The sequence below is a fragment of the Mesoplodon densirostris genome, chromosome 7 (genome assembly GCF_025265405.1).
Source record: "Mesoplodon densirostris isolate mMesDen1 chromosome 7, mMesDen1 primary haplotype, whole genome shotgun sequence".
Lineage (NCBI taxonomy): Eukaryota > Metazoa > Chordata > Mammalia > Artiodactyla > Ziphiidae > Mesoplodon > Mesoplodon densirostris.
In genome coordinates, this window is record NC_082667.1 from 46,517,776 (window position 1) to 46,531,660 (window position 13,885).

Consider the following 13,885-nt stretch of genomic DNA (forward strand, 5'->3'; position numbering starts at 1 on the left):
AGCTTGAAACAGAAAACACAGCCTTAACCTTGAAGTCCCCATATCCTGGCTAGAGGGAAGTCCACACAGCCCCCGGGCCCCGGGGCACAGCGCTGACCTCACGGTCACCTCGGTGCCTACACTCCTTTCCTTGCCAGCTCCACAAGAAGGAATTGCAGAGCCAGCTAAAGCACCAGCAGGAAAGGGCTATGAGGAGGAGGCACAGGGTTACGGCGACTGTAAGAACAGTCTCCTGAGCATCCACAATTAAGCTGGCCTTAGCCCAGCCCCACAGAAGACAGTTATTTCTTATTGTTTTTCTTAGGTCTTCTTCTTGGTCACTCATTTTCAGCTACCTAAATCATCTATCTGAAAATGAATACTGAAGAGATAAGCAGCCACAGGTCAAGGTGTTAGGGGAGATAAAGTTTGTCAGATATGTTAGCAAAATCACTGTTCAGACATGAATACTTTTCTCTTTGTGGAGCAAAAAAGCATCCGTGCAAGAAGATTCTGTTGATCTGACAAATTACTTTCTACTTATAGTAATAAAAATAAATCACAGGGAGAATTCAAGGGCTCTAAGGGCTTGGTGACTTCTGATTCAAAGGCAGCAAAAACACCAGGCCACTGCTCCCAGTGGGCACGCCCCTCTAGCCCTGCAGAGAGGCCACTTGACCCCCACTGCGAGGAGGATGTGCCATAGCAAGTGGACGAAGCTCCTTGAAGGTAAAGAAAACTGATTCTCCTTAACTAGATATTATCAGAGGACTCAGAAACTCAGGAATGTGATAACATACAAGCAGAAACAATTTTGTTAGCATTAACAACTAAATCAATTGTTAGCCTAGACAAAATCTACAAGAAGATGAATACACAAGCTCAACAAGAACACACTGTGTGACAACTGACCGATTTGGGTTTTGTCCTGAAAGACACTTTTGTTCGAGAAGAAAGTAAATTCTAAAATCTAAGAGCAACGAGTAAAAAGATAAAATTCTAAATTAAATAACCACTGACTAAAGAAGAAATGAAGGCAAAAAATATACTAGGCATCAACTGAGAGACGACAATGTTTACAGGTCAAGAAAAGTTACAGAAGAGATCATAGAATTTATTAAAAAAAAAAAAGACAACCGAATCAAAAGGTTTTATTTCAGAAACAGGTAATAAAATGGACTAAACTATCTGATGAAAAATGGGTAAGACTCTAACAGAATTGAGACAATTTGTTATCATGCAACTTGTTTCTTCACTTGGTTGGTACTAACTGTAGGATTTTACTAATACAGGAAATAGTTAATTAATACAGGAAACAACCATAATCCTATTAAGCACCTCAATGCACTGTTTTTCAGTCTATATAAAGATGTAGGAAATACTAAGAGGGCATAATAAGTGTTTAATATAATCAGGTCTAGTGGAAGGAAACTTACCATAGATAGGATTTCTTCGGAGTATAAATAGACTAAAAAACATGTTTTGGAATGGACACATCTATTTGACTTTATTTATGATGCCAAGTTGCCAATCCATACCTGGTTAGTTAGAGGTAGAAACACATTCATTTTGATTGAATTCAGGAATACAAACACAGTGTCTTTGTGTTTGCTCAATACTTTGCAGTCTGTCCCAATGAAATCAAATTGTCCTTTTCTATTCACCACTGCAAACTAATTAACTGTTCATTCCAGCGATACATTCATTGTATGACTCTGCTTCATGATGGTTATTTCATTTCATACTTTCTATAAGATAAAAGATGACTATAGCTTGTGTTAAAAAAAAATAAATCATAGGAATGCACCTTTTGACCAGTAAAATTTCACTAAACAATCTCATCATACCTCAGTAGAATTTGTCTTCCAATTTCATAGTCTTTTAATCTGAATGAAAACAATAACTTATGGATTAAAAAGTTTTCTGTTTAACTGACAGGAAAAATATTATAAACATGATTTCTGAATAGAGAAAATGAGATGCAAGTAGCAGTGCTTTCTTCACTGCTATAATACTTCATTTTTAAAAGTAAACACAGTACTAATAATCATTTTGATTCCAGTGAATAAAAACTTAAAACTGAATTTATTAATCAATTTGGAAGTCTGAAGCCAAAAGGATCCTTTAACAGTATTGCCTAATAGACAAGTCAATCCTAAAAAGCTAATCACACTGCAAAATTTTGGTCTAATTAAACTGGCTCTCGCTGATACTCTGTCTTTTTTTGTTTGGTTTCAATCTGCCATAACAACCAAGGTTAGAATTACATGTAAACAGAAGTATACAAGGCTTGATGAAATTGAATATGGAGGATTAAGCATTTAAAAAGTCTGGGTTATAACTCTTATTGCTACACAAGTTCTACTGCATAATTAATTTACAGCAGCCTAAAACTTTTCAGCAACAAAATTATATTAAAAAAATATACCATTATCCCTATATGTTACATTAATTGTAATGTAACAACATATCACAACCACTTAAGCCTTGCATTAACTTAGAAAAGAATAACTTGTCCCTGAAAAACTCTAAAGTGTGATCATATTTCAATCAAAGCTGTCCTGAACTAATTCATAATCAGCAGTGACTACATTTTGTCACTTCTTTGCTCTAACATGAGTAAGAGTGACGACAATGATTTTTTGAAAAGAGGCTAGAGAACCTGCATCCAATTATGAAGTGGACTTTTAAACCACCACTGGATTTTTAGAATGTTTTTAGTTGTCAAACATCCATATAGGTGAAACAGCTGAGGGAATAAACTGCCAAACTTGCCCAAACTACTTTTGTTCCATAGAATTTGATCCCTTCTAAATCGACAACAGCATACAAACTTAGCTATGAAGAATTCAGCACTTATAAATGAAAAGAAACATAATAAACCTACAGGAGGTTTAAAAGTAACTTCATTTGTTTTTGAATATTCAAGTGTAATGCTTCTGTAAAAGATTAAAACATATGTTTCAACTTTATCAGATATGTCAATTTCCATTTGCTCCTAACCTGCCACTAATATATAGGTTCACTGGGCTGCCAAAGAACCCAGCTGATCATGGAGAGAGATGAAGGTATCAGTAGAAAAAGAGCACGGATACCACGGCATTTATCCAAACAGTATGATACCCGTCTTTGCATCCCTGAAGTAAGAATGGCCACTTTCTCCAATTAATTTGCTCTATACTAAATAAAGCAGCACTGTCTGTGAAGAGCTACTCCATACCCATAACATTTCACTACTATAGTTACCAATTCAGAAGTTAAAAAAAAAAATTACAGACCAAATCCATGTACCCGTGATCCTTTGTATCCTAAAATGTAGAAATATTCTTAGTTTTAACCAAGAATTATATTGGAATGAAGTAAAACATCTTTTAAAGTAATTTTAAGTATACTCTTATCTGTCACTACATTTCTACATAGATTATTTAATATTGCTGTGGATATAATTTAATCGATAATAATATATCATAATGTCAACCATTACAGTGATCCAGAATGAGATTCTGGCTATAGAGGGAGCTTAATTATTAAGCAACACTTTCCTGAAAAGCTTCTGTATTTCTGATTGGTAAGAAAAACAAAAAAAAGAGCGTCTGTCATTGAAATAACACTGACGTTCAAGCTCGGGCCCCCTTCTTTGTGTTCAACATAATTAACTCTCTAGGACAAAATAATGAAACATTAAGTCACATTAAATAAGTTACAGTCATCTTCAAGAAAACTCGATGGGCAACTCTGGTGTTACAATTGTGTATCTTGGATCCAACTTAGGGATGAAGTCCTGAAAGTGTTTAGATGCACCAGTACCAAAAACATCAAGGACTTTTCGGTTCATGACAGCAAATCTGTAAAACAGAGGACACAGGGAACAAGTACTTAATGAAGTTTATAAAAGAAGATGATTCACTCCATTTGACTTATCTTTCATGGGATGGGAAGACCGAAAAGGCTGACATGGCAAAAGACTCAATGGCAGATTCCAAAGTCACTTTGATACTCTTCCTCAAGATTCACTGTCTCATATTTTCTTTAAAAAGATGATAATCCCCCAAACTGAAACCCCAGAGATTACCATCATTATTTCAAACTCTTCTAGAATCCTTTCCACTAGATTGTGTCAAATAGAAATATAGGTTCATTGTGATTTTTCTGATGAATAAAATCACAAGAAGCTAAACGTATAATGAATGCGCTAACATTTACTGACAAGCAAAGGTATTAAACGTAATTCCTCTCATAATTGAAATTTTAATGTCTCACAGTCAACAGAAAATACATCCAAATGTGACTGAAGGGCAAACAGCATATAGGTTTTCAAATTTCTAACAGACACAACATAGTAAAAACACACCCTCATTTTATCCATCCCCCAACCTAAGAGATATAAAATTTTTAAAAGACATATATTTTAGCTAATGTGCAGGATGGACCTTCTGTGTCTCTGTGCCTGATCACAAGCCTTTCTTTTCTGGGGAAGATACCAAGGTGAAATTAGTTTTGAGTCATTGGCCAGTATCATTATTCCAAGAGCCAATAAATGTGATTTTTAGATCCTTCCCAAAGTATGTTCCCTTCCGAAATAATCAACTGGTTAAACTCATTGATGTGCAAAAAAACCTAAATGACAAAGAAATAAATGATTAAATAATAATAATATAGAGGATACACAGTGTCATGGCTAAGAGGAAGAATTCTGCAGTCAGACTGCCTGGCTCATATCCTAGCTCTGTCCTTTCCTAGCTCTGTGATTCTGGCAGGTGTTTAACCTCTGTGTGCATCTCAGTTTCCTCACATTGTAAAAGCAAGATATTAATAGTACCTGTCTCACAGAGCTACTTTAAGGATTAAACACATATGTATGTATATGTATGTTGTATGTGTGTACATGTGTATCTTAAAACCATTTCTGGGACATAGTAAGCACTATACAACTGTTCACTATTACTAATATTAATGGCACCTGCTATTTACTGAATGCCTACTAGGTGCTAAAGGCTGCCACAAATATCAAGATTTTCCCACAAAGTATGTATTATTGTTTCATTGAAGAGAGAAAGAAACTTGAGGCTCATGATGGTAAAGAATTTTCCCAACCGGTGACACAGCTAAGGGTATCAGAACTGCAGTCAAACCTAGGCCTGTTCAATTCCCAAGCTCATGGTCTTTCTATCAGGCCAACCTGCCTCCCAAAGAATTAGATTATAATCGGGAAATGCTAACAACAACAACAATAATAAAGAATATGACAGTAAAGGCAAAGAAAAATGTGCTTACAATATCAGGCAAAAGAATATGATTATTTTTCCAAAGTGGATATCAGTCAATTGTTCAGGCATGATTTCTAATGAATCTGTGTAATGTTTTTAATCAAAAGGAAGAGATCAAAGATTTTAAAAGTGAGACTTAAGAATGTTATATAGTAACTTATCAGCAGTTTGTAAGTCAACATATTAATCTAGAACACTTAAAATATCTAAACTAATATAGGGAAAAAAATAGTCAAAATAATGTTCACTAAAAGAATGCCCCATGTTATTCTTATTAAATTTTAGGTCATATTTGATTTATAGCTAGATACCTACTTTACCACTGAAAGAATATTCCCTCAAGTAAACAAAAGATTCAAAATCTTTTTTTATGGAAATTGCTTTTTTTCTATGACCAGTTAAAACATCTCAGTCACTTACTTGCCCTTGGTGAGCCTTAAAAGGAACTTCCAGTAAGATGGTCTCAAGGTCTGAACTTCCATGACAGCCTAAGATTAGAATATTCAATTTGAGACTTCTTTTAGTAAACAGCAAATATTATCAGCAGTCTTAGGCAACAGAACATATTTATCTCTATTTTTATTGTTCACTGTATTTAAAAAACGACAGTGATGACAGTAGTAAGAAAAACATGTATTAATGTTTAAGTTGATAACTCAAGAATCTCTGTAAATATGCCTTCAAATAGGCATATTGCTCACGGAATAATAATTGAGTTAATAGTCATTATTATTGGGAAGCGTTTACTAGATACCCATTAGATAGCTGGCACTTCGCTAGTTACAGTAAGTTTACCAACTTAGCAGCATTACTGTGACAAACTGCAAATAAAAGCTGTCCCCAAAACTTTGCAAAAGCCCTAAGACCATTAACATCAATAACAGTGATTGCAGAACTTAAAGAGATTGAACGATGCTTCTATTAAACTAGATTCTACCCCTATCCTCACTGCCTGAGTAATACTGGGGAAAAGCAATTATTCATATTTATGCCCATGGTATCTTTTTTTTTTGAAGTAAAATTAGGTTAGGGCATTCTAGCCAAGGTACTAGAGTGATAATTCTCCTACAAAAATTGCACTCTATTTAAACCTAAAAATTGTTGTGTTCATAAAACATGACCTAGCCCACTAAGTTAACATGTTTAATGATTTGAAACTTGCAAGCTATCTTGCTAATAAAACAAAAAAAGCATAAAATGTAAAAACTGGAAATGTTCCCAGGCCTTTATTTTTCCCCCATTGGTTTAATATACACTAGAAACAGAAATAATTCTACTTCTCATTTGAAAAAGTTATACTTACTGCCTGGAAGCAAATTGCCGTAGAGATGGAATAGATGATAGTGTCTGCATGGGGAAAATAGGGAACCTTTCCTGCTTCAATACCTTTGAAATACATTGTCTGCAAAACAAGCACATAGCGCAAGATTTATAAAGAAAACAACTTTAAATAGCATTACCAATAAGGTGGAGTGATACGTTCCCTATCTACAACTATTTTTTTCTACCTTTCAAAATCCTAACAATCCTTTCAGAGCTCAAATCATAGCTACTTCCCTGACATGTTAAGTGTCAGCCCTTCCCTTTCCCTCATTCACTCACCCCAAACCCCAGATGCCAGTAATAATACTTTTCTGTGAAATTCAACAGCACTTTATTTCTACCTCTTTCATGGTATTTATTCTTCACTGCTGTTTGTACAATGCTCAAGTCTTCCCTTCTCTGTTAGATCTATTCATTCATTCATTAAACATGTACTGGTGTAAACCTGATTAGCGCATAAGAAATAACTAACACACTCTAATAAGGTTACAAGATATCTATATTGATTAGATGTGTAGATCATCACATGTGTATGTACGTATATCTATGTTTATCTCAAATATATATATATGTGTGTGTGTGTATATATATATATATATATATATATATATATATATAGGCTCCCCAGAGGAGGGAGCAACTACTCTGTCTAGGACAAAGGACCAAGGAGAATTTCAGAAATGACTACATTGAGTAGTGGGCATCTCAAACCATCTGCAGTGAAGAACCACTTTTTAAAAAAAAAAAATTTCTAACAATCATGGCCTGATGCTTTTATAATACAATAAAAATGAATTACTAGAATTGAACCAAATTTTCACTATTACATTCAAAAAACAAATTACTCCATCGAGTTGCTATAAGGTTTCCAAATGCTTCCTCTCAATTTCTATCCTTTCCTTGTCATGAACTGGTATGGTAATGAACAGTTCATAGACCAGCACTAGTCTGCTGACCCCACTTTTCATACTGCTGCTTTCTAGGAGGCCTAACATCAACAACTAGATAAGAGAGGAAAAGCAGGGGTAACAAACAGGGTGAAAATACATGACATGTATGGGGAGTTTCCAGCAAATTTATATGGATGGAACAAAGGATAATTCATGGAAATGGGTTTTCTGGAACGTAGGAATGCTAAAGTGAAACAAGTAAGAAAAGTGGAAATATGACCAAGACAGAATGGTGTTTCAATAGGTTGGAGGGAGCTTTAAGAAGACATGAGTGGACCATTAAATAAAGAACATAAAATAATTTTTTTCCAAGAAAAAAGTTGTTTATACAGCTGATTTTTAATTAATATTATGTATTAATATAGCATTTTAATATAAAATTAACTTCAATCTGTAAGATATGTACAAAGAGATTTATAATCTACTTCAGTAACAAGATAAACATGGGCCATTATTTTGAAAGTAATATGATAATATATTACAAGGTACAGATATACTGTAGTGTATTCCTGTTAACAAAAATGAAATTCAGATGTGGTAGAATGGCATCATAGAAACGTTATGTGAAACAGGTATCTCTTGATATATAGGATCATTGTGTTCCTAATTATTTCCTACAATAAAACTTATCTGTTGACCTAGAGTCTAAGTTAATGGAGAGTTGGGACTGTATCCTATACTTCTATATGCTTACCAGCACCATCGCAGTAATGGGAACATAATCGATACTCAATAAATATGTCTTGGAAATAATTTTTTCCAAGAAAAAGTTGCCTATACAGGTGATGTTCACTTAATATGCATTATATAGTAATACAGCATTTTAATATAAAATTAACTTCAATCATAGGAAAATGATTGCCTATTATACCATAGTCATTAATTCCACAAAGGACATAGTAGGCTTATACTTCTAACTTCCTGCATTTAAAAAAAAGTTCTCATCAGCACACTTATCAGATACGATCTGTTGATATAAGAAACAAAGTGATACCACTGCTTGGCTTTAAAACCTCTAGCCATTTAGAGAAACATTTTACAAACTAGATCTCAATGTTGGATGGCCCCTATGTCAAAGAATATATTTTTTGCCAGCTAGGGAAAAAAATTATATTCTCTCACTCCCCTTTTCCTATTAGCAAGTCCTGCCAACTCTATCTCCTAAACATACACCAAATCTGTGTACTTTTCTCCATCTCTACTGCTACCATCCTGACACAAGCCACCATTTTCTGCCTGAGACTAACGGTTTTCTCCCAGATTCCAGTCTTGCCTCTAATCCATTCTCTATATAATAGCCAGAATATTCTTCTTAAAATGTGAATTAAATCACGTCATTTCCACGCTTAAAGCCCCCCAATGGCTTCCAAAGGCACTGAGAAAAAATAAATGCCTCCTCCCCTGCCTCTTTCTCTCTCTCTCTCTCATTTGGATAAAACAAATCTGTAATTTTCTTAATGTCATTAGGGCCACAGATTTTTCAGTGAGATAAAACTTTTTAAAAATCAAACAAGTTAAATAAAATCTAGAACCTGAACTTTGAATTGAAAACATCAATGTGCTCCTAATTATTTTCTCTTTCTCTGAAAAGAAAGGGGAAAAAAATAGGATGCCCTAACTCTGTTCACTGGAAAGACCAAGAAACAATGACTAGCCTAGGAGCAAAAAACCGTTAGCACCCAAACTAAAGTTTTCTAAATACCATTGCTCACCAAAAGAAACTAGATGCCATTGGAGAAGGCTGATTCTATGTCTGGAGCAGGAAACCACCCAGGTGAGCCTAGAATATCTTGTTTTATCACAAAGCAAGAAAACTATCAAAGATACCGGCATTACATCAAAAAAGAAACAGGAGTCAACTTGAAGAGGCTCTCATGGCCAAAGATGGGGCAATTTGAGCATAATGACTGCAATAGGTTGAAACGAATCAAATACGTTAAACTCCATGTCTTCATAAAGACACCTGACAACAAAGACTTACAGGTCAACTTTGCAGGACGCTAGGGACTAACTCATTCCAAACATTAGCAAATAAAGGGAAGTAATCAAGCACTTTATTATGACTTTGTGAACAGATGATCTCACAGTAACCAAACAGCTGAAAGGGAAAGTTCTTTTTGAAGAATTCCCACTAATAAATGCAGAAGAAACAATAATATTAGATTATGATGATTTTGCAACCCTCAGTGAAATAATAACCCCTGGTCATTAATGTCTGCTAAAACAATAGGGTAAAAGATGGGGAACCTTATGTTGGCTCTATCAACACTGAGGCCACTGATCCATCTTAGCATCACAAAAAGAGAGACAACCCGACATTTTTGTGTTTCCTAATGTGATGTAATAGGAATTCACACACACAGTAAATGTGAAGTTTTTCTGCCACTACCATCCCCCTAAAAGAAACTGAACCTGAACTTGCTTAAAGCTCTAGATCTAATTTACAGTTTACAGACAATACATGAGTTAAAGGAACATGTTATAACACCACCAGTGAGGATGCAATCAGCAAAATCCAGAATGTGGGAAATTCCAAAGAACTAATAACGTAGATTGTCAACAAATAAATGGCAAGGAAAAAAAGAAAGGGGGAAGAAAAGAAGAAAGGGTGAGGGATAACTATTATAAACTAAAAAGAGACTTTGGATCTCAACTAAAACAAAGGGATTGCAAAAGACATTTGTGAGGTAATATTGAAAATGCAAGCTCTAATTGGATAACGATAATATTAAAGAATTACCAGGTTTTTAAAATTTATGACATGTATTTTGATTATACCCTGATGGCATTGGTGATTTGCTTGTTTTTAAGGAGTCCTTATTCTTTAGTTTTATTTTTTAAGGACTCTTTCTCCTCAGTTGTTTATGGATGAAGTGATTTGATCTCTGGGATTTGTTTTAAAATAATTTGGTACTTGGGGGTTTGGAGCAGTATAGGTGAAAGGAGATTGGCCAAATGCTGTTAACTCTTGAAGCTGTATGATGGGTACATGAGGGTTATCACATTATTCCTCCTATGCTTGTGTATATTTGAAAATAACACAAAGAAAAAAGAAGACATAGGAGAATTGACTTTGTAAGTACTTTTATAGGATTAGAATTTGCTTTTGAAACTTTTACTACTAAAGCAGCTAAAAAGCTCTGTATCCTTTGGTTGTATGTGTTTAAACATGTTTGCTTACCTCTACCAATTTGGAAGCTAAATACATGGAAATTGTTGTGCTTTTATAAAACATCATTGATATTCCCGCCAAAAATCCTGAAACAACAAATAAGGCAAAACTGATCAGAACTCAAAGTATTTCTCTGTTATTAAGTCACTCAGAAATGTTGATTCACTTAAATAGGAAAGAACTGATTTGTAGCACTGCCTTTTGTTACAACAAAGTCAAGGGCAGTAATATAAGTGATGACATTAAAATGGGGTGAATTCTTATTTATTATCACATATTTTAAACTTAAAAATTGACCTTTAGAGTTAGAAACCACAGTTCTTATATACATATCACAAGAAACTACATTCTAAATTTAACTTTTCAAAACAGCAGTGGTCTTACCAAGTACAATGATTTTTTAAAATAATTTTATAAAGGTTACTGGTATCATTTCTGATTTTAAGTGGAAATAGTCATTCATCTATTCTCCTAACAGCTCAAATTACGTTTAGTGCTGTCATCACACTTCCCTCCATTACTTTCATTCTATAAATGGAAAACCAAGGTGGTAGGAGGCGTGGAATACTAATATTAGGGATATTACTAATAAATATCTGAAACATTGTCTATTTAACTTAAGTAATACATATACTGAACTCACAGAAAATGTTTAGTTTTTATTTTTATAAAATTACTTGAGTTCCTAAAAAAATTATTATTAAAAATACATCACTTGCCCGTGGTAAAATCAGAATATTTTAAGAAATCTAACTACACTTCCACTAGTCACTTATATAATATTTTAAGTCTTTATGTTCTTTTGTGACACATTCCCTAGAATTTCTGACCTGTAGCAGGACAGATACCCAAGTCATTATATTGCCAACCCAAAACATCAGATGGCAAGAGAGCCTTGATATGTTAAACTTCACAAATACAAAATGTTTGTACTAGTGCCTTAATGGGGATTCTATTACAGAAAAAGGAAGATACAGAGAAATCAGATGAATTTGAAAACCATGTCTGTTTCATTCCTACTACTGATTGATGCAATAGTAATATATGTATTTTATCATTGCTTTACCAGCTATAATGGCATGCAGTTCATCATCCAGATTTCTGACCCAGCGCAGGAAGCAACTAGTACCCTGTATCAAGAAGAAAATACAATGACTTCAGTTGTTTCAGTTCTAGGGAAAAAAATGCATGTAACATCTGTAATGGGTGAGTCATTAGCTGACCTTGGAGGCAAATTGGTGATCTTATTAAAATCAAACTGAATATATGATTGGGAAAATTATGAACAGTAACCTGTTATAACGTTACTGTTTGGATAGACCCTATTAAGAAATTATACATAAAATTTTCATTGTAATGATTTTTCAAAATGAATTCAAAAATTCTACTTTTGCTTAGATGTAGAATGCTGGGAAAAGTATCACTCCCATTCTAACAAGGAGAAAAAGCTGGATAAGCTACAACTCTGTCAAGTCAGAATCCTATACTTAGAGAAAACATTTTTCAATATGAAGGTGAAATAAAGACTCTCTCAGAAATTTCGCAACAAGCTGGTGGGTAATCCCCATGTCGGTGTGACGTGCTAGCTCGGAAGTGTTTTCTGCTGCTGTCATGGTTCATCCACCAAACTGCATCGTTGCTGTGTCCCAGAACACAGAACATTGGCAAGATCGGGGACGAGCCATCGTCAAGAACGGGGACCTGCCCTGGCCCCCGCTAAGGAATGAATACAGGTATTTCCAAAGAATGACCACAACTTCTTCAGTAGAAGGTAAACAGAATTTGGTAATTAAGGGTAGGAAGACCTGGTTCTCCATTCCAGAGAAGAATCGACCTTTAAAGGACAGAATTAATATAGTTCTCAGTAGAGAACTCAAGGTACCTCCACAGGGAGCTCATTTTCTTGCCAAAAGTCTGGATGATGCCTTAAAACTTATTGAGCAACTGGAATTAACAAATAAAGTGGACATGGTTTGGACAGTGGGACACAGTTCCGTTTACAAGGAAGCCATGAACAGGCCAGGCCATCTTCGACTATCTGTGACAAGGATCATGCAGGAATTTGAAAGTGACACATTTTTTTCCAGAAACTGATTTGGAAAAACATAAACTTCTCCCAGAATATCCAGGTGTTCCTTCTGATGTCCAGGAGGAGAAAGGCATTAAGTACAGATTTGAAGAATATGAAAAGAACAGTTAATATGAAAGTGTTTTCTGATCTATTTCAAGCCTCCTCCTCCCACCCTCAAAAAAAATTATGTATTTTTTTGTTGTAAAGACTTTTGTTGACTTTAGATCTATGGATAATTATTTCTAAGCAAAGTACCTTTATTCCCCATTCATCTTAACTAGGCTGTATCAGATACCATTTGTGAAACATTTCTTGCTGTAACTGCCTGAATGCCCATCAAGGGTCAAGAATAGGTTACCAGCACCTACCTAGGGTAGAATATCTACCAAGACAGCCCAAAGTGGGAGAGTCCCCTGGTAGCATAAGTTGAAACCAGAGCCTATAGAGCTAGGAGCTAGGCAGATGGGTCCAAAGGTCAGAAATGGATTATAAATAGAAGAGCTAGCACTCAGTTATTAAAATTAGATCAAAAGAGGGACTGTGAATTACTCTACATCACACTTGTGAAAAATATTCTGTTCACTCAGACCGAGAGTCTATAAGTTGAGAACGCCAGGACATTCCACCCAGATAGTAAAGAGGCAGGTCTGACACTACCTTTTCGGTGGTTAAAGAAGAAGGTCTGAGACCTTAAAAGACTTTGTTTCTGATCTTCAGTGAGAGTCCATCGGATGTTACAATGATAAAACAAGAATTGGCTGCTCTTTACAAAAAAGAATAATCTAATATCAAGCATAATGGTTAAAATGAAAAATTCAAGGAGGTAATAAATTGAGAATGAATATTGCTAGAAACCAAAATTAGTCAGTTAGAAACTCAACTTCACAGAGTTAAAAAGTGAAAATTAAAACATGTTTTACCCATCATGTTAGCAAAGATTTAGATTAAGTATCCAAAAAAAAAAAGAGCATTTTCTGCCTTATAAATTGGGACAAACTTTTTAGAGTGTAAGTGAGCAATATCAATTAATATTCAAAATATTCTGGGTTTGGACCCAGAATTTCCACTTCTAGAAATTAATCCTGAACAAAGAAATGGACCCAAGAGTATTTGTTGCAACATT

At 34.7% G+C, this 13,885-nt stretch overlaps 1 protein-coding gene and 1 pseudogene across 1 annotated transcript in view; one reads left to right on the plus strand and one right to left on the minus strand.

The window, feature by feature from the left end:
• Positions 1–1,124: 1,124 nt before the first annotated feature.
• TMEM135 (transmembrane protein 135) overlaps positions 1,125–13,885 on the minus strand; it is a 242,397-nt gene continuing 229,636 nt past the window's right edge. Inside the window, exons 11-15 of the mRNA XM_060104976.1 lie at positions 11,758–11,821; positions 10,701–10,777; positions 6,550–6,648; positions 5,667–5,734; positions 1,125–3,824 (exon numbers count right to left, since the gene is read on the minus strand). Coding sequence (XP_059960959.1) covers positions 3,692–3,824; positions 5,667–5,734; positions 6,550–6,648; positions 10,701–10,777; positions 11,758–11,821 — 441 coding nt within the window. The 3' untranslated portion in view covers positions 1,125–3,691. The remainder of the gene's footprint in view (positions 3,825–5,666; positions 5,735–6,549; positions 6,649–10,700; positions 10,778–11,757; positions 11,822–13,885) is intronic.
• Positions 12,303–12,891, plus strand: LOC132493718 (dihydrofolate reductase-like; annotated as a pseudogene).